General features: G+C 52.5%; 6 protein-coding genes across 7 annotated transcripts; 3 read left to right on the top strand and 3 right to left on the bottom strand.

Annotated features, from left to right (window-relative positions):
- The first annotated feature begins 85 nt into the window (after nucleotides 1-85).
- LOC131211850 (AP-2 complex subunit sigma) lies at nucleotides 86-1,468 on the top strand. Its single transcript, XM_058205493.1, has 2 exons — nucleotides 86-242; nucleotides 331-1,468. The coding sequence occupies exons 1-2, from the start codon at nucleotides 240-242 to the stop codon at nucleotides 754-756; spliced, it is 429 nt and encodes a 142-aa protein (XP_058061476.1). The 5' UTR covers nucleotides 86-239; the 3' UTR covers nucleotides 757-1,468.
- A 148-nt stretch (nucleotides 1,469-1,616) lies between these two features.
- Nucleotides 1,617-3,961, bottom strand: LOC131210205 (myosin heavy chain, non-muscle). Its single transcript, XM_058203415.1, has 2 exons — nucleotides 2,660-3,961; nucleotides 1,617-2,568 (listed from the first exon to the last, which is right to left on the bottom strand). The coding sequence occupies exons 1-2, from the start codon at nucleotides 3,959-3,961 to the stop codon at nucleotides 1,705-1,707; spliced, it is 2,166 nt and encodes a 721-aa protein (XP_058059398.1). The 3' UTR covers nucleotides 1,617-1,704.
- A 1,034-nt stretch (nucleotides 3,962-4,995) lies between these two features.
- LOC131209155 (fatty-acid amide hydrolase 2-B) lies at nucleotides 4,996-13,571 on the top strand. Of its 2 annotated transcripts, none has more exons than XM_058202152.1 (3): nucleotides 4,996-5,252; nucleotides 11,496-12,969; nucleotides 13,059-13,571. In XM_058202152.1, exons 1-3 carry the CDS (start codon nucleotides 5,167-5,169, stop codon nucleotides 13,155-13,157), a joined length of 1,659 nt encoding a protein of 552 aa, XP_058058135.1. In that variant the 5' UTR covers nucleotides 4,996-5,166; the 3' UTR covers nucleotides 13,158-13,571. The 2 variants fall into 2 exon arrangements, with proteins under 2 accessions (XP_058058135.1, XP_058058136.1); XM_058202153.1 differs by lacking the exon at nucleotides 4,996-5,252 and adding an exon at nucleotides 10,087-10,116.
- Nucleotides 13,572-14,411: 840 nt separating this feature from the next.
- LOC131209887 (stalled ribosome sensor GCN1) lies at nucleotides 14,412-22,966 on the bottom strand. The gene is made up of 5 exons (XM_058203039.1): nucleotides 22,952-22,966; nucleotides 22,741-22,843; nucleotides 21,589-22,562; nucleotides 20,266-21,524; nucleotides 14,412-20,198 (listed from the first exon to the last, which is right to left on the bottom strand). The coding sequence occupies exons 1-5, from the start codon at nucleotides 22,964-22,966 to the stop codon at nucleotides 14,552-14,554; spliced, it is 7,998 nt and encodes a 2,665-aa protein (XP_058059022.1). The 3' UTR covers nucleotides 14,412-14,551.
- A 384-nt stretch (nucleotides 22,967-23,350) lies between these two features.
- LOC131206860 (protein LST8 homolog) lies at nucleotides 23,351-24,627 on the bottom strand. The gene has a single exon (XM_058199442.1). It carries the CDS (start codon nucleotides 24,405-24,407, stop codon nucleotides 23,409-23,411), a length of 999 nt encoding a protein of 332 aa, XP_058055425.1. The 5' UTR covers nucleotides 24,408-24,627; the 3' UTR covers nucleotides 23,351-23,408.
- Nucleotides 24,628-24,640: 13 nt separating this feature from the next.
- Nucleotides 24,641-26,087, top strand: LOC131206859 (zinc carboxypeptidase). Its single transcript, XM_058199441.1, has 2 exons — nucleotides 24,641-24,968; nucleotides 25,025-26,087. The coding sequence occupies exons 1-2, from the start codon at nucleotides 24,675-24,677 to the stop codon at nucleotides 26,036-26,038; spliced, it is 1,308 nt and encodes a 435-aa protein (XP_058055424.1). The 5' UTR covers nucleotides 24,641-24,674; the 3' UTR covers nucleotides 26,039-26,087.
- The last annotated feature ends 779 nt before the right edge of the window (nucleotides 26,088-26,866 follow it).

Genomic DNA, 26,866 nt, shown 5'->3' with positions numbered 1-26,866 from the left:
CTCAAAAGGCCTACGAAAGGCCTTTTCGCTGAGCGACGGGCTGTCAAGTTGACGTTTTGACGTAGATTGAACGAAAAATTGGTTGATAATCAATCTCGAAATTTGCAGTGCTGGTTTTCGGTGTGTAAATTTGTCATCGTGCCACCGATTCTTGAGCATAATCGGTGTGATTGTGACTGGTTTTCGGCCACCAGCTTCCACGCATCGAAGAAACTGCGGAAAAATACAGATCATTCACGATGGTAGGTGCCGAGAGTGGCTGCTCTATCAACACCCCGACCGACCCGATAACAAGCTTCCTGTGTTCCACCCACATATTTCCCTCCGCAGATTCGCTTCATTCTGATACAGAACCGGGCGGGCAAAACACGGCTCGCGAAGTGGTACATGAACTTCGACGATGACGAAAAGCAGAAGCTAATTGAGGAAGTGCACGCCGTCGTAACGGTGCGCGACGCGAAACACACGAACTTTGTCGAGTTCCGAAACTTCAAGATCGTTTACCGCCGGTACGCGGGGCTCTACTTTTGCATCTGCGTCGACGTGAACGACAACAACCTGTGCTACTTGGAGGCGATCCACAACTTTGTAGAGGTGCTGAACGAATACTTCCACAACGTGTGCGAACTGGATCTGGTGTTCAACTTCTACAAGGTGTACACCGTGGTGGACGAGATGTTTTTGGCCGGAGAAATCCGCGAAACGTCGCAGACGAAAGTTCTCAAACAGTTGCTAACGCTCAACTCGTTAGAATAAGCAGCGTACGGCGGTCGAACGTACATAGATATTAACTGTTCATCGTTGCTTTTCCTCGTTTACCTTTTTTGCGTTCGACGTTCACAAATATGGTGTTCCACAGTGCAAATGGCCACACTGGAGGATAAGAAACCGCTGCCCGCCGCTAGGCACAAACAGTAATAGATTAAAGCATTCCAAAATCGGCGGCCGATGAGGTGGTCAAACGTCTAGAGCCTTGGTATGCCATATTTTACGGACCTGCGGCCAGCCTGTTTTTCCGTGTCTCCGGCGTTCCTTCCTGTGGCCGAACGTGGAAAGTGTGTTTTCGGTGGTCCCAAAACAAGCTACAAAGTGGCCGAATAAGCAATCTACTCACAATCGCTTCGTTTGAACACCCTAAGTTAAATCATACAGCCCGTTGACGAAAGGCGGGCCACCAGCGTGGCCCGTACACTGCCTAGGGGAGCAGTTATCCATTACAGCATCCACGCAGTATCGTTCACGTAGAGACATCCCTGTTTTTGTACATCTTACAGCACGCGACACTCCGATGGGCGCGTCAACTCACCAAATGAAATCGTTTAAATTAATCGGAAAAAGGGAAAAGCATAACATAAGCATAACAAACGTAAAGAAACGTTATAGTAATATTACTATACTATACTATAATATAATATATGTATTATTGAATGATCTGTTTTGCGTAGAAATCGAATAAAACGGAGTAAGACCATGAAACCGAAATCAGACTTTTTTAGCCCTGGCAAACGGTATTTATGCGTGAGTGTAGGTAAGGCACTTAACAGTATTTTATTATTATTTGTCTATCAGTTGCATCTCGAGTGTTAAGGGAAGAAATCTTAAAAATAAGGCACACTTTTACTCCGTAATCGCTGAATACGCCGGTGGATTTTTAAATAAGAAAGTACACAATTGCTAGCAACATCTCGTGTAGGCATAAATCTATCATTTCCAAGGCCTCGGAGCACCTTTCGGGCACGGTTTTTTACCGAGCTGATTCAGTGCCGTGGCCGATGCTGATCTGGATACGTTCCCCGTTCCATCGGCACCGTGCATTTCGGTGCACGATTCTTTCTCCGATTGCTTTCGACAGCTAGACAGGACTTCCTCAAGCCTTTTGAGATCGTTGGGTGATTTCTCTAGCAGCAGCTCGATATAGTTATGTAGCAGTTCCTTCGGAAAGCCTGAAGGTGGTCCGTTGGTTGGTTCACGATGGCTGGCTTGCACAGGCGTTTGGAAGTTATTCACATCGTCACTCACTATCGCTTGTTTCAGCGATAAAACACCATCGAGCCGGTCCTTATCAAGTTGCCCCACGGATAGTCGCTGGAAGTACTGTGACTTGGCTTCCAAATCGGACAACTTCGAAGAGTAACGTTCCTCCGAGTGCTGCCCGGGGCTCATCAGCACATCGAGCGCCTGTTTCCACTGAGTCTCCATTATCAGGTGCAACTGCGAGGCGATGTCCGCCCGGCGGTTCTGTATGGTACGGAGTTTGTCCTCCAGCTCGTGTATACGTTTGGCCGAGTTTGCCAACTGGAGCCGGTACAAGGATTCCTGCTCGTTGTATCGCTCCGTAAGAAGAAGCACCTCCTGTTCACGCTTCTGATCGATCAGTTCGATCTGCCGCTTGGCACGATCCGCGAGTGCACGCTCTTTCTTGGACGCTTCCGCTTTCAATTCCTCCTCCACGGTGGTGAGCTGTTTTTGGAATTCGTTCAACTTATCCGTTACCACATCTTCTAGTTGGGATTGGTAGTACTTTTTCAACGAAATTCTTTGTATTTCCAACTCTTTTAGAAGATTTTTCTGAAAGCAAAATAAGTTCGTGAAAATTATTATTATTATTATTATTATTAACGTGAAGGTATGACATGGTCGGCACTGAATTGATTCTTACCGATTCCTCCTGGTGGACGGATATTTGTTGTTTCATGTGCCCTGTCTGTTCTTGGAGGCCAACATTTTCTCGCAAAGCGTCAGCCAATTGTTTCGCCAACATCTCACTTTTCCTCTTCATCGTTCGTACGTCTTCGCGTAAACCGGCACCTTCCGCGACTTTTCTCTTCTCTTCCTGCAACTCATTGTTAAGCTCTTCGTTCACTTTTCGTTGTTTCCCCAATTGTTCTTTCAGCTGTCGCTCACTATCACGACTGTTGGCGAGCCGAACTTGAAGGTCTTCCTGCTGCTTGCGATGCACCTCGTTAACGTCCCGATTGGCACTGGCCAAATTGTCCACCTTCAGCTCCAGTATGTCCTTCTGTTCTTGAAGATTCCGTGATAGGTTGACGGTGCTCGTAAGCTCCTTTTCCAGTAACAGATTCTTGTTGCGCACCTCCACGTTCTCGTTCATGAGCTTTTCGTGCGTGTCTATATGGCTCCTCTCCATGTCGCGTATTCGGTTGGTCAAACGAGCAACCTCCAGCTCCAGTTTGCCAATGACGGACACCTTTTCCTTGTCCACGGTGAGGGCGACGGACATTTTCTCCTCGTACTCGAGCAACTTCATCTGTAACGATTGAATGTTACGCTCGCAGTGCTGCCGACGGAGCCGTTCCTCTTGTAGGGCTTTCTGGTAGTCCGGCATTGCACTGCCCTGTGTAGGCCAGATATCACTCAGGTTGAGCATGTTTCCATTTTTACTATACGGTTTCACTAGCAGCGAACTTTGAACATTGCGTGGCGGTTTTTGTGGTACTGGTCCACCAGATGGGATGGGCTTCAAAAGATTGCCGAAGTCATTCCCCGATAACGATGAGTATTCGTTCATCGAGAGACCGTTTATATCCACCAGCGAGTCGTGCGGGCTACGGATGCCATTGTGCTGGTGCTCGTGCTGCTGCTTCTCTGATTCCTGCGCATGGCGATGATCGCTCTCTTGGAGGTACTGATCGATTTCGTTCAGAAGGTATCGCTCTTTGTGCGAGTCCCGGTGGTTGTGCCGCTTGAACGGAGTCGATGCCACGTACTGCTCCGTTCGATTTGCGGCCGAGCAGTGTGCCATTGAACAGTTTTCTATCCCCGCCATTGATGCTGTGCCGTTGCAATCGATAAACGATTCATACGATAGGTGATCGACACTGCCAAGTGAACAGTTGGTGGTTGCCTTGGGTGCTCTTGGCGTCACCAACGCGGGGGACTCGCAGTTGAAGAAGTCTGGTGGTATTAGCAGCAAAATGTCCGTCTCGCCGGAATCGCTCATCACATTCTTCCGGCGGGCGGTAGCGAACTTAAGCAGGTAGATAACAGCAAGCAATAGTTAACACCGAAAACTACACTGAACTTCGAAACAAGCGTAAACAAAACGGAAACGCCATCGTGAAGCAAAACACACAGCTGTCATTGTTACTGGGAGGCCACACGAGGCGTTAATACTAGTGTAAAATTAATTTGTAATGCCGTTCCGTTACAACGTTCATCTCGAGTTCATTTTGCTCAATTTTTACTGACGCTACGATGTGTCTGAGCAACGATTATCGTAGCGTTCAATAATACTAATACTGCGAAAATATATAATATTACATGTTATAATACTACGTTCGTACTGGTTCAATTCATTTGAAGAAGATTTTCAACGAAGGCAGTCAATTTTTTTCCCCTTTTTGAGCTACTAGGCTTTGAGCTATTTTGATTTGAATGTTCATGCGAGCAAAACTGTTCATTATCGCCCATATGTTCACTGTTTACACTCCAATTCCAACGCAACTATGGGGAAAGCGATCATGATAAAACTTAAAAAAGTGAGGATAGTAATATTTTCGTAAAATAGATGAGTTATCTTTGAGCGATCCGAATTTTTTCCCATTACGAGAAGTTATCTGTCAAAGTTAAGGAATGATAAAACCTTAAAATTACCCTTTATCAAAATTTCAACATAGTGCCGATATCGGGATTCGAATCCAAAGTTGCGCGTCACGTGCGATATAAAAAAAATATTTGCGAACGGTTGATGAATTTCTATACATTTTTGATTGATCTACTTTCTCGATCTTCTCGGTTCCAGTGTGTGTCTGAAATTTGTGTGATTTTAAATAATGATTTCGAGGATCGATAATAATAATACAGGTTATTTATCATACTTGAACGCGTGTAACATGTTGAATTTAATCAAAACACATGCAAAGAAAAAAAAAGGTTGAAAAAGGTCCACACAAATTCCCCATAGTGCCTGCGAAAACTTGGCGGTCCGGTTGTGATGAACGTGTTCCGTCCCCAGCCACTCGCTGGCCACACAGTGCCGCGGAGCGACATAAAAGTCCGTGGGCGCGGGCTGGTCCGGCCAGTCTGATCCGATTCCAGAGCACCACTACTCGACCAGTTAGCGGCAAACCAGATGTGCTCCTAATACTGACCGCGTTTATCAAGTGACGTGCTGATGAAAGTGCACTCTCAGAGACGGTTACTACGATGAGTTCGCCACTGAAAGCGCTGGTGGAATTCCTGCGGCTCATCTACGCCAAGTGTTACCGGAAGGTGGTCCGAGAATGCAACCAGTAAGTTCTGTGGGAATGCCGATAAGCTGTGTGTGCGTGCTTGTTTGTGCCAATTTTCAAGTTCAATTTTAGACCCAGCCCTAATGTTATTAATGGTTCGAGCAAACAGAGGGGCACGTTTTGTTTACTTCGCCTTCTCGGATTCATCGCTACTCCTTCATTCCGACGAGGACGTAGGCAAATGTGGGCTGTGTGATGATGAAGCCGAAGCAGGCCACGACTGGCATGAAACGAAGCCGGTGTGGCATCCTTCTTCCAAAGATTGCGGACCGTGGCCGGAAAGAAACAACCCGCATCCCTCAAGGGGGGGAATGTACAGTCGGGCCCTTAAGCCCCACTACCACTGGCTGGGAGATCCACGTCCCATTGCGCCACCACACGCAGCACACGCTCTTCTTTTATGGAGTGAAAGTCGCAGTAGTCGCAGTGAAATTGTTGCGCAATCTGCACGCTCGTCCGCGGTGCGTCCGTTTTCGTCCGCAGGTAACAGAAAAACCGAACCCTCAAAAACGCGGGTTCACGGTTGAAAACCGCCACCCCCGAAAAACAGGCCTTCACCCTTTGGCCACCCACGCGGCCTGCCGATCGAACCGATTCTGTCAATCCAAGTGTTGTGGTGCCCCCGAAATGCTGGTTTCCTCAATCGATTTTGCGGTTCGAAAACGATTGGCCTACTGTGCTGTGCGCTGATTGTTGATGTATCTGATGCATGGGCGCACGGCGACTTGTGTTTGAGTGTGTGCGTGAGTCGTTGAAAAAGTGCAATTAGTGCAAAAGTAGTACACAAGCGACCCCAAAGTGGGAGTGAGAGCGAGAGAGAAGGCAGAGAAGGCAGAGTTTCCAGTTTGTAGCAAAATTATCGATCTGTTAGCAAGCTAGCAGCCTTGTGCCCCTCGTGCCGCCCAGCAATCCGGAGGGGTCCACAATTTGATCTTGTGGTTTTTTAATCACCACAAACAATGCGAGTGTCCCTCGGTGGGTCACTGGAAGAGCAGAGCCTTTAATGCTCAGATTTTGCACAGGAAAGGAGTGCTTCGAAGTGCAGTTATTCTCCTCGGAACGAACCGTACCCGCATGCATTACAGACCGGCCACAGATTTATTACACTGCACACCGGAACCGTGGGCACAAATGCATAATGCATCAACACGGCACTACTCGTCATCGGTCCGTCCGTATCACCTATCACCTTTATACGACTCCCTCCTATGAGTCCCCGTATGCAGGCGGGTTTGCTGCATTTCCGTAGCGGACTTGTTCTTTCCTCTACGAAAGATAAACAACCCTCTCGAAGCGTTGGCAAATAGCGTCTGTCGGCGCGGTACGAAACATGCAATTGCATCTTTCCTACACCTGAACACGGATGATGCACCGACGACCCACAACGGAACGCACACGTCGTTCGTTCTCGTCCAACTTTTCTAAGACCGTCCGGTAACCGACATCACTTCCCAATGAAGGTCAGGTCAATTTGCCGACCAAACAACCCTCATCTACTGGATCCATGGTTTGAATGGGACTTCTTCGCCGACTGGAGACTCAACATATTCCCATTTTCTTTTAAATGTCGCCAGTTTTGTTTGTTTGGATTTCAAGTAAACTATCTTGTTCGGGTGTTTGGCCAACAAAAAAAAAACGGATGAATATTTATGAGAGATGATCGATCCGTGCCCACCGCGAGTGGCCCCTTTTGCAATACACTGGACTGGACGCCAGAGAGATGACAAGGTGAGGCAACAGAGGTCAACCTGAACAGCGTTCGAACCGGTCCGGGCGCCTGAAACCGGGACAAAGTCCGAGGGTCCCAATTCCCTGCCGCGTGCCACTGGCCATGCGAAACCTGCCAAACACGCACATTTTAGATTCCAAATACGAGCCGATTGCGTGAACTATTTCTTCGGCTCCGGCCGCTTCGCGTGGGTCACGTTAGCGCCCGGTACAGATTTATCGGCACGAGGCAACGAAATCTGAGATAAAGATAATCAGTGCACTGGTGCCGGTTTCGGTCTCCAGTCATTGTTCGATTGTACCGGCAGCAAGCAGGACACAACAAGCCAATAAAACCAGTCCGCGGGGGACCAGCTGGAGGCATTGTTATGATACGCAGTGCCCAGTAAAATAGGTCTTGCTTGAGTTTGGCCACCTAATCAAGTTTAGTATTGAATGAAAACCCGAATCATAGGAACTTTTCAATATGTGTAACTATTATTGCCTGTCCTTGGCCATAATGTACGGAACTCCAACGCTTATCGTTAGGGGTTTCCGGTTTTTTTATTTGCTTATTGCATCTGCACTTTAAACCCGAGTGGCGAAGGTAACACCTTGGCCCAGAGAAGTACAAAGCCGCTGGGCGTGCCGAGCCCTACGAACAACTCTGGTGCTTCACACGTTTGACGCAAATGACTATTTCGCGCCTCTTGACCATGCATCCCGTAATTGCGGCCCACAATGTCACGGGAACTTTCCGTAGATCGATGGTCCGCGGATCGTTGATCCGCTCCGCGACTCCAGGACAGCCCTTATCATTAACGTCACATAACTCACCAACTCGAAGGTTGGGAATGGCCGACAGAATAATCACCAGGAGGGCCCCAGGACGAAGCGAAATGTCCCACGGAATCCTACTCCCACCACAGGAGAGGACCGAAGCGAGCAGGGTGGTTGCGTGTGAAGGACGTTGTCTGCGTTTCTTTTTCTATTCCTTTTTTCGAATACCCTTGCGGCCTGATTGGGTCGATACCCGTCACGGAAAGTATGAAACCGTTCTCCGAATACCGTGACCCAGGCGAAAGATTATAAATCAACCGGTCGGAGACCGTTGGGGCCATGGTTGACCACTGGCTGCCCCCGGCGCGGGTTGATTGAATGAAGGGTCCGTACTTTCGGCGTGAAGAGGAAGGCCGAACGAGGTGTTGTGACGTAATAAACGGATTTCAACACCGATTCCCGGGGTTTGAAAAACAATTAACGGTGTAGCTATGTGACCCTAATACTTCACCACGGGCCGAAGGTTAGTTCGTGTCTAATATTCGCTTCTTGCCGAAAAGCGTCCCCTCGGATCTCTAAGTGTGGTCCCTGTGGTTGATCTTTTCTGTTTGGCTAATGGGCATGTTCATTAGTGGCGGCTGTGAATGGTATGAAAGGAAAGTTCTTACGAAACCGACACCTAATCGATCACCCGGTCCCGGTGATCGGAACACTTAAGCTCCGCTGTTCGAGATCGCGTTATTCATTATCCGATTATTCTGCTGTATCGAAAGTGGTCCTCTAATAGCATGTTAATTCGTGGCCACGGTAGCGAAAATCCCAATCCTTCCCGTAGTGTCCAAATAGCAGCCACAACACTAACTTGACCTTTCGTTGCCGTGCTTCTTTATCTCATGCCATTAGCGTTATTTTAGCAAGCGAGACAAATGGCATATTAGCAACACTAATGTCAAGTTTTGCATGTTTGTTACATGAGGTTTGCTGCGGGTTCATGCTCCAATTTCCGATCATGTTCTCCAAAGGGAAATTATTGTCCAATAAAATAAACCCTGGAATGCAGGCCAAAATGGACGTAGTGGTATTAATGGAAGGGGTGCTAATGCTAAGGTGCCAGAATCTCTCGATCACTTGATTAGAGCTTGTGAACTGGACAGTCGTTCGTGATTATTGATACGTGTCCGGTCCACCGAAGTCTATTGACTTTTGGCCGATGCCTGATGGGTATCTCTTCAGTGAAGTTCATGAATCATAATTCCGCGACATTTTCCGCTCGAAGACTGCGAAGGGGGCCAGCATAAGAAGTGTGATTGCGGAGGACAGCTGACCTTTCTAGCGCTGATTAAGTGCGGTAGCGAACTCGGTGATCCGACTTTAGCGACTTCGAGATATGGGCTCCAAATTCCAGTTTAGATTCGTCTCTGAAACTTGCTGGTGTCGGCGGACCATATCGGTGATCACCAAATCGCCACGAATTCGAACACGAACCTACAAAGTTTTGATCAACGAAACAGGTTTAAAACATGCGGAACCATTGAGCCGATGTATGTTTACATTTCTTTTTTGCATTATGCGTCACCGTGGTGGCCACGGCACGACACTCTGCGGCTCGAAGTGGTGCTGTATGTATACTCTTACCAAACAGCCCACTTTGTAGCCATTAAGGAGCACTTTTAACGCGGCATCGCTCTGGGTACGCAAATACATTACAGCACGGCAACGAAATCTGATCGCACAGCGGAATCAAAGTGTGATAACAATCGTTCGGCTTGCGCCCCAGCTTCTATTGTTCAGCCACATACACGGGTCGTGTAATTGCGGCCTGGCTCATTTTACCCACCTCCCCAGGCATCTGTTACGGAACACAGATCCATTTCAAACCGCCGCCTGCCCGGGATGCTCCTACATCGCCCGCCAGGCCCTTTTTTCTAACGAGATACTTTCGGGCCGCGAGCGATGGCTCCAAAACAACAACCGGTCCACACACCGGGTCCTCAAGAGTCGGACACGAACTAGACACTAAACACGAGTACCATAAATTCCAGGCGGAAACCAGTTGGTGGGACCTTCAAGAAGTCCCTTTTTATCGCACGCGGCCTCATCTGAAGCTTCAGGCGTTTTATTAGGGTCGAAACCCGCAAACGTTTGGGGGCCCTCCGGACTTTTGCCTCGGTACAAGGCCATCCGGCGGCGATGATCACCGGCGAGACGATCGGGCGCGTAAACCCGTCGAACAGACCCCCGAGCGCGGGTCGTGCCTAGCGGACCGAACCCGAACGTGGACAACGAGAGAGAGACGCTTCCACGCCATACACAGCGGACCGCTTCAGTCTGACCAGAGGTACGGAACCGTTCGCCACGCATCCTCCGCCAAGAAAATGTGAGGGACCCCCGAAAAATCTATAGGCACTCCATTATCATCCGGCTCGTCGACGGGTTCCGTAGTTCGCCAGTGACGGGCGACAAAGCGATAGCCGTGAAGGACCATCCCGTTGGCATCCTGACCCAGCTAACGGGGGGCTCTGTGTGTGCGTGTTTCTGTGGTCAATGAACCAAACCAGCATGTGTGTGACCTAATATCGCTAAAGATTCGTGGCACGTCCGTCCCTGCTGATCTGAAGATGCTCTGAGACGATCTCTGAGGGCGAGAACTGGTTTCCGTGGCCGTGCTGCGTTGTGTTTGAACCGTGATTCGCTCCCGATCGACCCGTTTCCAGTTAGCTATGCAAATAGCCAGACAATTGTGACAATCTGGCCAAGAGGCCGCCGAGTTTAGAACACTTTCGCAAATATTGGCCTACTGCGCGTGCTGCCTTCGCTTTGCTATTTGGAGAAGTCGCACAGTGGTGGCAATAAATAGAGGGCTATAGTCCCAACGATCGGCGGAGTTCAATCGAACTTACGGTTGGTTAAGTTTTAACAAACAACGCTCTCCGAGGGACGAAACGACGCCGACTTTGGTGTGTGCTAAGTGGACAAACTAATTACAAGGTGCTGTTTTGTGCGCAACCAAAGGCCACAGGGGCGTAGGCAATATCCTTCGGCCCGAACGGAAGCTCCCTATAACGCGGTGGTGTCAAGGTCACTGTGATCAATCGCAAGCGATCGTTCGGAGTGATGTGCTTTATTGCGCCCTCCCCGCGCCGCACTCCGCACTCGTGCCAGTTATGGACGAAAACAATTGCCCTTTCACATGGCCTCCTCATCATCTCTTGGCTGTCCGCAGCCTTAACTGTACTAAAAATATGTGTTCGCTCTTTATTTAGAACCGATCGGAAATTAGCTTCAAAACACGGTCAACAGAGGCTTTAAACCGGAATCCCCGTGATTATCAGCTGCTAACGGCGCAAAACCCGGCATGCCACGTTCCCCACTCGAGAAGCCCCCGGGCTTAAGCAACGGAAACGGAGCTTTTCAAGGGTCTCTTTCGCCCTGAATCCCTTGGCCTCCGAGTGCGTGCCACTTCAGAAAGGGCGCGCCGATATTCGCACGTTCCGGTACGGTCTGCTCGTCTGGAGCCTTTCGGCGAAGAGCCCTCCATCCGTTCGCTGTTTGGAATGGACCATAAAATTCCGATGGGAGCACTTCAGACCGCTAAAAAGAGGACTACTTTATTATGGGGCCATTACGGTGGGACGGCTTATCGGCTAGATGTGTAAAGGCTTTCGTATGATCGTGTTTAAAAAAAAGTTGGACCATGGGATCCCTACTAAAACACGTGTCCGTTCTTTTGAATTCTCTCCCCCCGCCCCACAACAGCGCCATGAGTTACGCTATACGACGGCTGCTTCGGGCAGCGATGTGCGTCTTTAGCTGGTTCGTGGTGCCCTACTCGCAGTGCGTCAGTGGCCGCATAGCACGCCGCAAACTACCGCCCATCGAGGACCCGCTCCTGCTGCTGACCGCCACCGAGCTCGCCGACCGCATTCGCTCCGGACGCGTGAAGAGCGAACAGGTGGTCCAGACGTACGTTCAACGCTGCCGTCAGGTTAATCCGCTCCTAAATGCGATCGTCGAGGATCGCTTCGAGGCCGCCCTGGAGGAAGCGCGCAACACCGATCGCCTGCTGGCCGAAGGATCGTTGGGGACGCCGGAAGAGCTGGCCCGCGACAAACCGCTGCTCGGGTTGCCGGTGTCGATCAAGGAAAGTCTGGCCGTGGAGGGCATGAGCAATACGGCGGGCCGGATACTGCGTGACAAGAAGGTCGCTCTGAGCGATGCACCGGTCGTCCGGCAAATCAAGCGCGCCGGCGGGATCGTGCTGCTCGTGAGCAACACACCCGAGCTCTGTCTATGCTGGGAAACGTACAACAACTGCACCGGCCTGACACGGAATCCCTACAACCTGCAGCGTACGGCCGGCGGGTCGTCCGGGGGCGAGGCGGCCCTGATTGCTGCGGCCGGTTCGCTACTCGGCGTCACCACCGATATCGCCGGCTCGTCCCGACTGCCGGCCCTATTCAACGGCGTGTTCGGTCACAAACCGTCCCCGTACGTCGTCTCACCATTCGGTCACCATCCGTCGTGTGACGACGAGAATTGGGGGAGCTTCTTCACCCCCGGCGCCATGTGCCGGTACGCCGAGGACCTGCCGCTGTTGCTCGGAGCCATGCGCGACCCGGAAGGGACACCCGTCACGCTGGACAAACACGTGCCGCTGGCCGCGATCAAGTGTTACTACATGGAGAACGATGGACCGTCGGGGCTGACCCGTCCGCTCGATGCCGACATTGTGCGCGCCATCCGCGACGTGGCGGCCCACCTGAACGCGCAGCGCGTCAACCTGAAGCGGCTCCGCTGGACGCTGGACATTTCGATCTGCAAAATGCTGCGCATGAAGAACATCGAAACGATCTACAGCCCACAAGCGAACGGGAAGCCGGCGACCACGATCAAGCGCGAGGTGCTCAAGTATCTGCTCGGGCGCTCCAAGTCCGACCTACCGTCGGTCATGATCGGGCCGATGCAGCACATCATCAACCACTACATTCCCCAGTCGCGGCTCGACTTTCTCGACGCCCAGACTGAGAAGCTGCGCCGGGACTTTATCGATCTGCTCGGCACCGACGGCGTGTTTATCTATCCCGGCTTCCCGAACACGGCCCACCGGCATTACCGCATCTTTCACAAGCTGGTCGATACGACGTACATGATGGTGTTTAACACCGTCGGACTGCCGGCCGCCTCCTGCATGGTCGGACTCGATCACGACAAGCTACCGATCGGTGTGCAGGTAATGGGGGAATCCATCCCCCCCTGAAAGGGACCGCCTTTTTATGCCCAGCAACAAGAAGAACATTAACATCGCGTTGTCCATTGCAGGTCGTTGCCGCCCCGGGCCAGGATCATCTCATCTTCGCGGTGGCCAGAGAGCTGGAGCGACGGTTCGGGGGCTGGGTTCCACCGCCATCGGCCGAGTGAAGTGAAGCGCAACACAACCCGGACCACCGCCCCGGGGACAGCCCGTCAGATTGTGATCCTTTCGAGCTTAGGACTAGGTTGCTGTTAGACATGTTGACCTTACGTTACGTGTACATTATCGTTGCGTTTTGTTTTTTTGTTGGACAACCCTCCGATTGCGAGTTCTTCAGCAATGAGGTGCGCTTCTTCAGTCGAGTTATGTGTCCTTCCTTCGTCAGCCTTCGTTTCCGGATGGTATGAGACGCATAGGATCTCCGACGGCCGTTACAAGACAGCCCGCAGGCTCACTGAATGGTGAAACTGGCCTTGTATTACATATATCGTTAATAAGTTCGTAACTCTAGTTAATCTGAGACTGTACGGTAGAAGGGATACAATGTTAAACATTACAGATACATCATAGTCCCCACTGGAATAGAGTTTAATAAATTACATGAACCTATCTTGCGCTGTTATGGCTCGTTTTGCTGCAATTCCGCCAGAGGGTAAGTTCAACTGTAAGTTGCGTTGTGTGATGGTTTGACTGTTCTGATTCGCTAGTAACTCCAAGTGGAACGCTAAGCTCAGGGCGAATGGCCCAAACACGGGCCTCTCTATTCTTTATTTAAGCACTGAATCGTTACGTTAGACAGACAAACGATGGAAAACACGTGCACGGAAGTTGCAACGGACATCAAATTCTCACAAAACTATGACAAATGGTTGATGAAACAAACACCAATGCTTACTTTAATCAGCTTCCAGGTTTTGAAGTTTACACAGTATTACATTGTGGCAAAGATAAAGTGCAAGGACTTAAGAGGTCTCAGAAAGCTGTTGTCGCTGTTGAAAGCTTATTCAATTCCTAAATGTACCGAAGTGGTACGACGAACATATTCTGATGCTCTTTCTCGACATACCGAGCCTTTCTAAAGGCACTTCAAGGAACGGCCGAACGGTGCGACGAAAGCGAAGAGCGAAACAGTCAACCACCGCGACATACTTTCCTTTAAATGAAGATTATTTCTCAAGGCAACGCAATTAGCCCTACCGCCCTTACGGACCTTTCAATGGCATCAGATTGCAAGGGCAGAGAACGAACGCACGTAAAAGAGTGCCAACGATCCTTGATCAGTACACAATGCTCATACCAGGCCTAAAACGGGAAACAAGTCATTACATGACAAATCTCGAGACTTCGGTACTACGTACGGTTTTCATGTCTTTTATTCTCACTTCTCGCCAATCATTATCCACGGTAGCGACAATTTTCGCCAGTAGCTTCTGGTTACATGTAAGATAGTATAAATCCGAATGGTATGATAGTGTCCGACAAAGAGCTCGAGTGGCGTGGCGGACCCTCTTCGTCGATCGTCACTGTGTTTCCATCGTCGTACCGTCGGTCGACGACGCGATCACGAGAGGATCGTATCGTCTAGCTCCTCGTCTTTGCCGACCGGTTGCAGGGCGACCTTCCGTAGCGCCCGGCTTACGACTTCGCTGAGCGATTCACGTGCGCCCGGTTCGAGCAGGGTCAGGCAGCGCTGGTGGAACTCCTCGCCGTTGCGCAACCGGAGCACATGCACGAGCGCAATCTCCGAGTTCGATTTCACGTAACCGTTCTTCTCCTTCGTCCCGTTGACCAGCATCGGAATGGCGAGCTTCAGATACTCGGGTGCGGTCCGCTCTGCCGGGACGACCCGTGCCAGGTAGGTGCATGTTTTGGCCAGCAGTTGCTTCACCTCGTGGCTGCTGTGATTCATCGACTTGACGAACGGACCGATCACGGCCGTCGGTAGCCGCACGCCCTGCTCGGCTCCGACCATCATGCCGTACTGTAGCAGGTAGCCGGCCGCTCGGACACCGTTCTGGGCGACTGGGACCTTATCGCAAGCGATCGCCCCTGTGATCACTTTAGCGATCTTTGCCTCGTACCGCCCGGTAACGATCGCGGCCGGGTGTTCTTTCAAAGCCACGAACAGGGCCGCAGTGCGGCCATGGCGGAGTGTCGCGTCATCACCGTAGTCCTCGTTCAGCAGGTGTGACCCGAGTGCGTCATCCAGTTGGTCGGCCGACAGCCATCGACAAAGGGCCCCAAAGCAGCCGGCTGCCGCTGCACGGCTAACATCCTCCGGGTGGCCCAACAGCCCGGCGAGTGTGGCGTAGATCTGTTTGCGCAACGGTTCCGTCATCTTGTCGCCGGCCGGTGTTAGGATTCCGCGCAACGCCTGCAGCATCGTCTCACGCACGGTGGCATCGTCCGCATTCCGCACCCCGTTGTGCATCTCCATGAACAGCGGATCGGGTCGGGTGTGGATCAGGATGAGCTCGGCCAGTGCGTGACCGGCCTTGATGCGCACCGTACGGCTCGGATCGTGCAGCGCCTTCAGGAAGGTGGTCTGTAACTGCGGCAGGAACTGTTTCAACATGATGCCCACTTTGTGCAGCAATATGGCGAGCGTCTCGAGAACGGACGCCTTGACGCCGGCATTGAACCGATCGCCCAGGATACGAATCAGCGGTCCGGTGATGTGGACGACCGACGGTTGCAGGGAGCTCGGAGAGGTCAGCTGGATCACCTCACCCAGGCCCTGGGCCGCATTCTCCTTCTCCTCCGGCAGGCCGTTGAGGATCGCTTCACGGAACACCGGCAACAGGGGCGTGATACCCTTCGGCAGACAAAAGCCGGGCAGTTCGCTTCCCTTCGGCAGGTCGCTGCTGGCGAATTTGACCGCCTGCCGCACATCCGTTACGTGTGCAATTTGCTGTGCCGAGTCGAGCGTCTTCGTGACCGCGTTCAGGGCGTCCCAGGAGCGCTGCAACACGTCACGATCGGAATCGGCTAGCAGGCGGAGCAGCCCGCGGAACAACTGGGGCACGTACTGAGAGTAGTCGCCGGGCGAGTGCGTGCAGAAGGCACACAGCAGCGTGGCGGCCGCTTTCCGGGTTTCCGCGTTGTCCGACTTGGTAGACTCCATCACCGTGTCCATGATGGTGCGGATGCCCACCTCGTCGCTGACGGACAGGATCACGGCCTGGCAGTACTCTAGCTCGAGCACCTCTTCCGGGGTGCCTTGTGCAGCGGCCAGTGCCGACATGAGCGCGGGCAGAATCTTCGGCAGGTACTTGGTCAACGCTTCACCCGCCACCGAGGCCAGGATCGAGAGTGCCTTCGTGTTGACCGGTGTGGCCGTGAGCTGCGGAATCAAGTACGGTAGTACCACCCGTGACTTGATCGCCATCACTTGCCGCAACCCGTCCAGTGTCCACTCGGCCACATCCGGATCCGGGTCGGACAGGCTCTCCAGCATCGACGGCAGAATGTCCTCCAGGGCCCGCGACCCGACCGTCGTGTGCAGGGAATCGAACGTCTTAGCGGCCGCCTGCCGTACTTCCGGGAGCGGATCTGCCAGTGCTTTGCGCACCGTCGGCACCAGGCTGTTCACGAAGGTAAGCACCATATCGCGCGACGTGGATGCCATAATTTCCGACAGCCCAATGCAAACGCCCTGCCGCTGATCGGCCTGGTCCGAGTTGAGACCCCGCTCGAGAATCGGAATGATCTCCGGAAGAACGCGTTCGCCCAGTTTACGCACCAAATCGCCGAGCGTGCGGGCTGCCACCTGGCGCTTGTCGTAGCTCGTGCTGGCCAAACACCCGAGCAGCAGCGAGAACAGCGTTGGCAGAATTTCGCGCAACGTACGTGGCGTGTTCGTGACCACGACCTTCCACACGTGCAGGGCTGCCTGGCGCACCATCAGCGACACATCGCTGCGGCCCATGTACAGTCCTGCGAGCACGCGGTTGCGTCGATCGGCACCGAGACTGCGTATGATCGCCTTGTGGCTCTGCTCCGTGCCAAAGTTATCGTCCTCCGAAGCCGTCTGCGTCGTCATCTTACCCGACACGCCCGAAATCTTGTACAGCAGATCACCGAGCAGCTGCACCGAGCTGTACCGGATGCGCCAGTTATCATCGAACAGTCCCTTCTCCAACTCCGGCAGCAACAGGGCGATCGCCGACTCCGCGTACAGATTGACGATCCGCTGGCCCGCCTTCAGGGCCGTGTCTCGCACGTACTCGTTCTCGTCAGCCAGCGCCTTCAGGATCGGGTTAATAATCTGCCCGATGTACGGTGTAAAGTCGTTCGGGAAGGCCGACGGCATGTAAATGAACATCATGATGTAACCGTCCTTGACGTGCGGCGCAATGTCCGTGCGTTCGGCCGTGGTAATGATTTCCGGCATCAGTTTGTGCAGCTTCTCAACCCCGAGCCCTCCGACCACCTCCGAGAGACCCTGCGCGGCACCGGACCGATCCACGCTGCTCGACTCCGAGGTGAGGGTTTGCATCAGCCACGGAAGCAGATCGTCGAACGAGGATTCGCCCATTCCGCGCACCATCGCCCCGAGGGCCCGGGCGGAAACGGCACGTACTTCCGGCACCGGATCGAGCAGCGACGTCTTCAGCCCGGGAATGATGTTGGGCAGGTATGGCGTAAGGTCTTTTTGGTCCGTCAGCGAGTACATGTTGCCGATGATCTGGGCCGCCATTTTGCGCGTCTCTGTCGATCGGTCCATGAACGCGCGCTGCACCACCGGCATGATTAGGGCGAGCGAGGGCGCATCGATAAAGTGAACGAACTTTGTCTCCAGCAGGGACTGCAGGCAGGCCGACGTTTTGCCCGACGGATCCTCGAGTGCCTTCAGCAGCACCGGCACGATCGCCTGGATTTCCGGGTTCTTAATCACGCTGCCAATCACGCGCAGCGCATCGGCGCCCGCTTCCTGCACCTTGATGTGCGAGTCGCCCAGGACCTCCATCAGTTTCGGCACGATGCTCGGCAGGCAGGAGGACAGCTGCTTCGGGGCACAGAACGCCATCGCGCCAAGCAGCTCCACCGACGCGGTCTTCGTGCGCCACGAGTCCTCATCCAGTGCGTTCAGCAGCGAAGGCAGCACGAGCTTGACGCCGTGCGCCGACAGCTTGGCCATCACCGTTTTGGCACACTCATCGGCGGCCTCGCGCACGTACGAGGACGAGTCGCCAAAGCACTGCAGCAAATGGGGCAACACGTGCACGATGTACGGCTCGAACAGGCGCCCCAGTGTGCTGCAGAGCATCTCGAACGCAAACAGAGCCCCCTCGCGGCACCTGTAGTTCTTCTTGTCCTGAATGTTGTTCGTCAGCTTGGACATGATGTCGAGCTGTTTGAGCGACAGAATGCCGAGTCCCTTCACGATGCCGGCGATCCCGTAAGCGGCCCCCCGTCGGACGCCGTACTTTTCCGACTTCACCAACTGCTGCATCAGTTTCTTCACCATGGCCGGGGCCTCCTCCTTCACCGAGGGGATCAGGTGCGGTATGCAGTTGGCCACCGCTTCCTGTACCTGCTGCGACGGTGTGGCGAGTGCTGCCAGCAACCGATCGATGATCGGCTTAATGCGTGGATCCTCCCGATCCAGATGGCGCGCAAGCGATCCCATCAGAATGACCACCGCCTGGCGAATGTTGTCGTACGAGCTGTGACTCGGTGCTTTGTCGAGGAACTGCTCGAACGTGGGCAGCAGATAGGCGACACTTTCCTTCCCGTGGTGCTCCACGATCGCCAGCGACGCAGCCAGCATCTCCTTGTGTACGATCTCCTCACGATCGCGCAACCCCGAGCGGACCATAAACTCGATCAAACTCTTCACGAGTGGTTGCGTCAGAAAGGGTGCGATGTGGCAGAAGGCGATCGCTACGCCCCGCCGTGGACCCCATGGATCGATCGCCGGTTCAATTTCGCGATCGAACTGATCCAACCGTGCCGGTATCATCGTCAGCTTCTCGCGGTAAATCTCGAGCAGCTGCTCCTGTACGCCGTCCACCGCCGTGGCGTCCTCGAGCAGAATGGACACCAGCGACGCCGCGGCCGCTCGTTGGATGCACAGTTCCGGGTGGACGATGTCCTTCATCAGCTCGTCGGCCATCACCATCGGCAGCTCATAGTTACCGTCCTGCCACACGTTCTCAGCCAGCAGCTTCGTGTCGAGCGACACGTCGTGCTTGGCCACCCACAGGCGCCGCAGCAGCCGCAACCCTTGCTCATAGTCGTCCGCGATTGACGGCAGCACATCGATCATGATGGCCAGGGCACGCAGGGCCACGTCGCGCACCGCGTCCAGCTCATCCTGGAGCGCCGTCAGCAGCGCCTCAATCTCCCGCTGATCCGCCCGAGCCGTGTACTCGCGCCCCGAGCTACTTTCGGCCACATCCAGCAGTGCAGCAACCGCTTGCGTTTGGACGCGTCCACGGTGCTGCTGCGTTAGACGCAACAGCAATCGGACCATCTCGAGCCGCGGCATATACACCGGATGGTACAGATCGGTGAAGTCCTTCCCATCGACCGTATCGCCCCGAATCTGCGCATGATAGGCAACGATCTGGATACCGTTGATGAGCAAACTTTCATCCCGGGCCGCTTCCGGTAACGTTAGAGCGCGCTTCAGGAACTCGAACGTGTAGCTGAAGGTGGGCGCATTCAGGAGGTAACCCTTCGCGCCGTCCTCCTCACGGTGCACGTTGTACATATCGATCGTGTCATCGTACAGCGACACCAAAATGTCGCTAACAAGCTCCACGATGTTGGCAGTGCACCAGCCTTCCTCCAGATCGCAGTGCGGTTTGCTCATGCGCACGGTGGCGATCGAAATGTCGCGCCCCAGTTCGGCCTGTTCGGCGGTGAAGCAGGTGTCGCGTAGGCGAACGTACAGCCGTACCATGGGTGGAGCAGCCAGGGGGGACGAAAAGACCCGCACAATGGATGGTAGCAACGAGGGGAAGAACAGAGACAGTTGCTTCGGGGTTCCTTTGGCCGCACCTTCAATTTGCGACACGAGGGTCGCGATCGTCGCGCTGAGGTTTCGCAGCCGTGTCTTGATAGCGTTCTCCTTTTCGCGCTGCTTGTCGATCGCCTCCTTCTGTTTCGGGGTCAGTTGCGGCGGTTTCCAAGTACCCTCTTTGCGACGCTTCTCCTCCAGCTCACGGCGCAACTGAAGCTCCTCTAGTTGCTCTTTGTAGCTAAAATCGGACAGAAAAAGGTAGGAAAACAATGGATAATGGGGATCCTTCCCTTCACACATCTTACCTGTACGCCTTGTTTTCGCGCTTTAGGTGCGCCGTTTGGATCGGCTCATCCGAGCTCGGCAATACGCTCTTATCGTACAGCTCGTCGTCTGGCATGAGGTACGTGAAATATTCCTCATCCGTCACGTTGGACATGCGCGAATTGTTCAGCTGGTCGGTCACGTTCTTCACCAGCACCGGCAGGATCAGTTCCGGGCTAATGCGAGACAACGTCGCCAGCGTGCTCTCGTACATCGGTGTCGCTTTGTAGCCGTTGAAAAAAGCCTCGCCGATCTGGGCAGTGTTGAGGGCGATAAACTGTTTCCCGTCTAGCTTGTACCGAGCCAGGATGCTTTCCCAGAGGTCACCCCGTACCGAGCACGCTGCCGGATGGTGCGAGCAAAGCATCGCGCTCAGTGCAACCGACTGTGCGTTCGCACTGGCCAACAGCTCAATGTCGCAGATGTCCCAAATCGCATCGACCAGGGCCTGTGCTGGTGCCACACCATCCTCATTCGGGTCGCCCTCGTTCAGTATCTTGACCGCCTCAGCGTATCGGGTTAGCTCCGCCAGCAGACTTCTGGCCAGCGACACTCCATCCTCACTGTTCACCATCCGGCGGGCCAACGGCAGGCAGTGCTGACGCACCTTACGAAGCGGTGACATCAGACAAACGATCGCGGCCCGAAATAACGGATGGGTCGAACCACCACCCTTTAACTCGGAACGGTGATGCAGTAGGAGCTGCTCGCAAATCACCATCACGTAGCAGAGCGTTTCGCCGTTCGTGGTGGCCAGAAACTTTTCGCCCAGAAACACTTGCCGGCCCATGTCGAGCACGACGTGCCAAAAGTCCTTCAGCTTCTCGTCCACCGTCCGGTTGGTGAGTAACACGATGCAGGCTGCTCCGACGCCTTCCGAAACGAGCGGCGTCTGGGTGGGATTTTGGGCAGCCCGTTCGACGATCTTCGAGAGCGGGGCCGAGAAATCGCTGCCACTCGGTAGTCGCCCGTGGTACAGACACGAGAGGAACCACTGCAGGTAGCTGGTGCGGATCGGCTGGGCTTTCGCTTCGAGGCCCTTCTTGAAGAGCTGCACAATTTTCGGTGGTATCTCGCCGCGATAGTTGACCGTCCAGAGGCCAAACATTTCCAGCGCGTGGCACACCACCTTCTCCTGTATCTCCGACTCGATCACCTTCGTGAAGTGATCGCACGCAGACGGCAGTATGGTTTGTATCTTATCAGCGGGGATTTTGTTGTAACTTAGATTACCGGCACCCTGTCGAAAAGGCAAATGGTCTCAAAAACTGTTGGTATCCACTTCCGAGGAACACTGCACTCACCTGGAGCAAATTTATCCTCAGTTCGGCGACCGTTATCTTTCCACCGGACCCATTTAGCACTGCAAACACTTCCTTGAGCAATGCTTCGAGTGCAGCCGCGGAACTGCATTTGAGTGCCACCTGTTTTAACGACTCGACCGCCTCCTGCCGTACCGTTTCCTCTTTCGAGGCCAGGTTCTGTACAAGGGGTTTGCCGAGATCAAGCGCATAGTCGCTAATGTCCAGCTCGAGCTCGTTCACTATTGCACCGACCGCCCGCAGGATGACTTCAGCCGAGCGCAGCATCGATCGCTGCAGCGCTGGGGCAATAAGCGTCCGGAATTCGTCCGTCGTGATCGCCTTCAACAGTGGGGCGCACCCGACAATATCACTGGCGTGCGGTTTCGTCTTGACCGTGACCAAACCCTTCACCACGTGGTCGAGGAGTTTCGTTTTGTGCTGCTCCAGGAGTGAAATCGAGTCCTGCTGCCGCTGTTGGGTGTACCTCAAAATCGCGCACAGCATCACGATCACTCCGCTAGACGGTTCCAGCGCTATCAGCCGATCGAAGTAGGTTCGTTCGAGGCCGTTCTTTTGATCGAAAAAGTGGCACAGAAAGCTAAACGCTTTGTCGGAAATTTTCTGTACCCCGGAGGTAAGGGCCAGCTGGTATAGGCCCGCCTGCACCTCGAGTAGCTTCGGAAACTCCTTCTTTCCGGTGGCCGACATGTGGTCCGCATGCAAGGCGACCGTATTTGCCCATCCTAGCGCCAGTACCGCGGCCTGGGCACCTTTTAATGGTGGAGCCGACGCCAGATCTTTCGTGTGGAGGGCCTTTAGCACGGCATTAAAGTGTTCGTACGCCAGATCTGGATGGTGTTTCAGTACCGCCACCAGCAGCTCCTTCACTAATGTTTGTGATTCGGGATCCTTGTACTTGGTGAGTGTTGTGCCGATCACTTTGCAGATACCTCGCACGATGGTGGCATTAATACCTTAGGAAGGAAGAGAAAACAATACGTTATTGCACAACGTTACATCGCGGCCGAGCGGTTGTCATTTCCCGGCAGATGAAAACTGTTTGAGGTTAGATTGAAGTGCACTGCGACTGTGGTTGATGCGAAAGCGGTGTGAAGTCCATCGAAGACATGCAGAGGAGGCGGTATTTCTCACCTGGGTTCGGCAATACCGCAATCACATTGCGGAACAGCTCCGGTCGCTCATCTACGGGAACATTTAGCACTCGATTCGGTAGGTCTTTCAGGGCCTTAGCAAGCTGTGCGGGAAAATTAACAGTTACATGAAATTGTACTACCTCAGAGTACTTTAAACTTTGCTTTCCGTCTAACCGTGGATCTTTGCAAACCTCCGGCAGGACTCTTACCTCTGCATCAGCCATTTTTACAGCAAATTTTATCAATTTTCAGTGTGCCAAACCTCGCGAAACGAAAACCGCAGTTAGTGACAACTGGACATTTTTTCAACATTTTGACAACTTACAGCATCATGACGGTTCCCTGCAGCTAGTGCGTTACGATTGCACCCGAACGCCAGAAAAGAAACAAAACGAAATTCCAACTGCCCCGAAGGAGTTTCCGAAGTCCAAGCTATTTCTCTTTGGTGCTCCAAAGATAGGAACGGCCAAGAATGAATGTGCTTTGAACCCATTGCGGCCTAAATGCTCAGACGCACTTGCGGATCTTCCCTTAAAAATGGTATTTATGTTAGTCAAAAGGGCATTAACAAACTTTTCCATTTGGTTTGATTCATTTTATTTGTTTCGCTTTATAAACTCTTGCGCTTTAGATAGCCGTACGCCAGACACCGGTTGAAGTTGTAGTTTAGTGGGGCGCCGTAAGACTGGTCCCGTTGTCTGTCGCGGTTCCCACCGCGGTAGCTACATCGCGAAATGCTAATGCTGTCACGGCTTTCGCGTGGCCATTGTACTCACGCTCGATTGCTTGATTTTCGATGCGCCACAAACGGACCAGCATATCGGACGAAGCGGTAAAAATGTACTTGGAGTCATTGCTGAACGCGGCATCCCAAATCCAGCCCTTTTCGATGCGCAGCACGGCCCGTGGTGTCCAACCGCAGGTATTATAGATACGTGCCGTTCCATCGCCGGAACACGTTACTAGCAAGCTCGAGTCCGGACTGAATTTGCACCGCAAAGCGTACCTCTCGTGGGCCTGTATCTTATGTTGCGGCTGCCAGCGATTAAGCGTCGACACCGTACCAAGTGAATCGCTCCAGTTCGACAGGGTCCAGATGAAACAACCACCTTTGTTGGTCACTGCTGCCATGAACGCGCCGTTTGGGCTTACTGCCACATCTTGCATTGAACACTCCACCTGCGGCATCAGGTGCTCGTGGAGGTCCGACTTCACGTCCCAAAGATAGATGCCTCCGCCGTCGTGGGCCATCAATAGCTCGACCTGATTCGGCAGCAGACACACCGAATTCACCGGACTCTGGCAGTCAAAGATGCGCTTGCAGGACGGGTTCGCAGAGCCCATGTCCCAGATGCGCACCTTTCCGTCTTCACCGCCGGTAAACATCCAGTTCCCATCCTCCTCGAACCCCACCCGGGTCACGTTCTTTGCGACGCCCTCAAAGTTCACGATCGGGTGGTTCGAGTGCATATCGTACAGCCGGATGTGCTGGTAACCACCGGCAGCCAGAAGACTTCGCTTTGGGGATATCTCTAGCGTGTTCACTTGCGAATCGGTGTGTTGCATCGTACGCACGCAGGCACTAGAGAAAGGTTGCCATATCCGGATTGTGTGATCGTAGCCGCCGGTTGCTAGGATCGGTTCCCCCGCCACATCTGATGCCATTGCCGAATTCAACCACGGGCTGCTTCGTTGAAAATTTCTTACCAGGAAACAGTGGCCTGCTTGTTTTTGCTGCGAAAATACGTTTTGATTTTACCACAGCATCTTCAAAGCTGTTCTGTTGCCTGTTCTGCACTTTGCTTGTCGGACGTCAAAAAACGTAAACAAACATTGCCGGGCCGCTCAACGTAAACAATGAACGATCAAAATTGCTCGTTCATTCTTTTGCCAGTCGTTGTTCTAGAATCAACGCGGAATATAGTGCTCGTAATGGGAATGTGCAATAAAAACCACTTTCTCCTGCTTTTATTGGTTGCTTTCCTTGGGAATGTTTTAGGCCAAACCAATGAAGCGCGTTACGATAATGTGCGGCTCTATCGGTTCTTTATTGAAACCGAGGACCAAGTGAAAATGTTGCAAAAGTTAGAAAATACCAGCGATAGCTATTCCTTCATGGGCCACGCGAGACATGCAAACCAAAACCTAACAGTCATGGTGGCGAGTCACAAGATAGCGGAGATAACGGAGTTAATGCACAGATACCACCTACAAGGAACCATCTTGGTATGTAAAGGTGATCAACTTTGTACAAGTTGTAACAATAACTTTTCTTCCCGTAGTTATATAATATGCAAGAACTGATTGATAAGGAGAAGCTTTCAATCATGCCGAAAAATACACCGCCTGAGAATTTTGATTGGTCCCACTATCATCACTTGGACAGCATCAACCGCTGGCTGGACTGGCAAGTTTCTCATCACCCTCAGCTGAAGACAATTCAGCTTGAACTTAGCTATGAGCAGCGGCCCTTACGTGGAGTTATGCTATCGCAGGACCCAGCAAATACAGCCGTATTTTTGGAGTGTGGAATTCACGCCCGCGAATGGATCTCGCCAGCGAGTTGCACGTTTATTCTCAACGAGCTACTGACCTCTGATCGACCAGATGTCCAGCGCTTGGGACAAAATTTCAATTGGATCATTTTTCCGGTCGTTAATCCCGATGGATACCATTACACCTTCGAATCGGACCGCTTATGGCGTAAGAACACACGACCGTACGGCCTTTGCCGAGGGGTAGACCTGAATAGAAACTTTGCCAGCGACTGGAACGGTCCGGGGGCGAGTATGGATCCGTGCCGCTATGATTTTGCCGGGGGCAGCGAATCGAGCGAACCTGAAACGAAATCGTTGGCTGCATTCCTTCGCGACAACGTTGGCACATATCGTATTCAGACATACTTTTCCATTCACTCTTTCTCGCAGCTAATAATGTTCCCGTACGGGTACACCAATCAAAAAGTGGAAAACTACGATGATCTTGTGTCGATAGGATTGAAGGGTGCCCAAGCTATCAAAAACAAGCATGGCAAAAAGTATGCATCGGGTGCAACGATAGAAACGATTTATCCCACATCGGGTGCTAGTGTCGATTGGGTTTACGGCAACCTCGGTGTTCCGATAGTGTTTACGTTCGAGTTGCGAGGCGCCCCTGATAGTAACGACATGTTCGTGCTGCCCGCTAAAGAAATAATTCCAACCGCTGAAGAACTTCTCGAAGCTTTCATTGCTATGCTGGATCAAGCCACTCGATTGGGATATTACACACGCAATGCCACCAAGGTAGAGCTTTGAATGGCCGAAAATGTTGATGATGTGGGTATCGTGATCTATTAAACAATAAAAGCCATATAGAATTACTAAACGCTTTTCTGCTTTTTCATTCCAACTAAATAACAGCGGTCAAAAATGCAGGTAAACCATTAAGACCGGTCCACACGCCACTTCATGGAAACAGCCATGGAACCAACACTGTGTTGGTTTGCCTTAGCATTGTGCTTTTCGGTTAAAAAGCGAAAAAAGAACGTGCGAAGAGGTTACAGTGTCGAGGAAATGGCTTTTAAATGGCATCGTATGCCTCCGCCTTTTTATTGCGATCACTATATATTTGATTTTTTAGTTGCCAAAGACATGGCAGACTTTCGTAAATTTTTGTAAATTCAATTAAACACTCGCGAACGTTGACGAAGCGAGCAAAATATAAATAAGAGGCCAAAACAAAACATCAACATGCCCAACCGACAAACTGACACTTGTTTGAAATTTGTTCACAAATTGATGCTCGTTTGCTCAGATTTGTAGATCTGTGTCAGTGACATTAATGACGTCTCCGGAGACGTCACTTACGTCGATTATCGTATCGTTATCGTAGCGGCTTTACATTACATGTAAAAATCTATTTAACGGGATGTTGGGCGTTACTGTTGCTTGATCGAAGCGTAGATATTGTTAACGATTTCTAAAGCCCGGTCCAGACGCTACGATAATCGTTGCTCAGACACATTGTAGCGTGTGGACAGCGAAATTGCACCAATTTATGCCACTTTTGAATAATCGACGCAAAACTAAAAAATCTGAGCCTAGGAGCATCAATATCTGTCCAATTTCCATACAAGTGTGCGT

Source organism: Anopheles bellator, chromosome 2, assembly GCF_943735745.2.
Source record: "Anopheles bellator chromosome 2, idAnoBellAS_SP24_06.2, whole genome shotgun sequence".
Taxonomy (NCBI): domain Eukaryota; kingdom Metazoa; phylum Arthropoda; class Insecta; order Diptera; family Culicidae; genus Anopheles; species Anopheles bellator.
The sequence above is the reverse complement of the archived record's forward strand: the minus strand, read 5'-3'. Positions and strand labels throughout refer to the sequence as shown.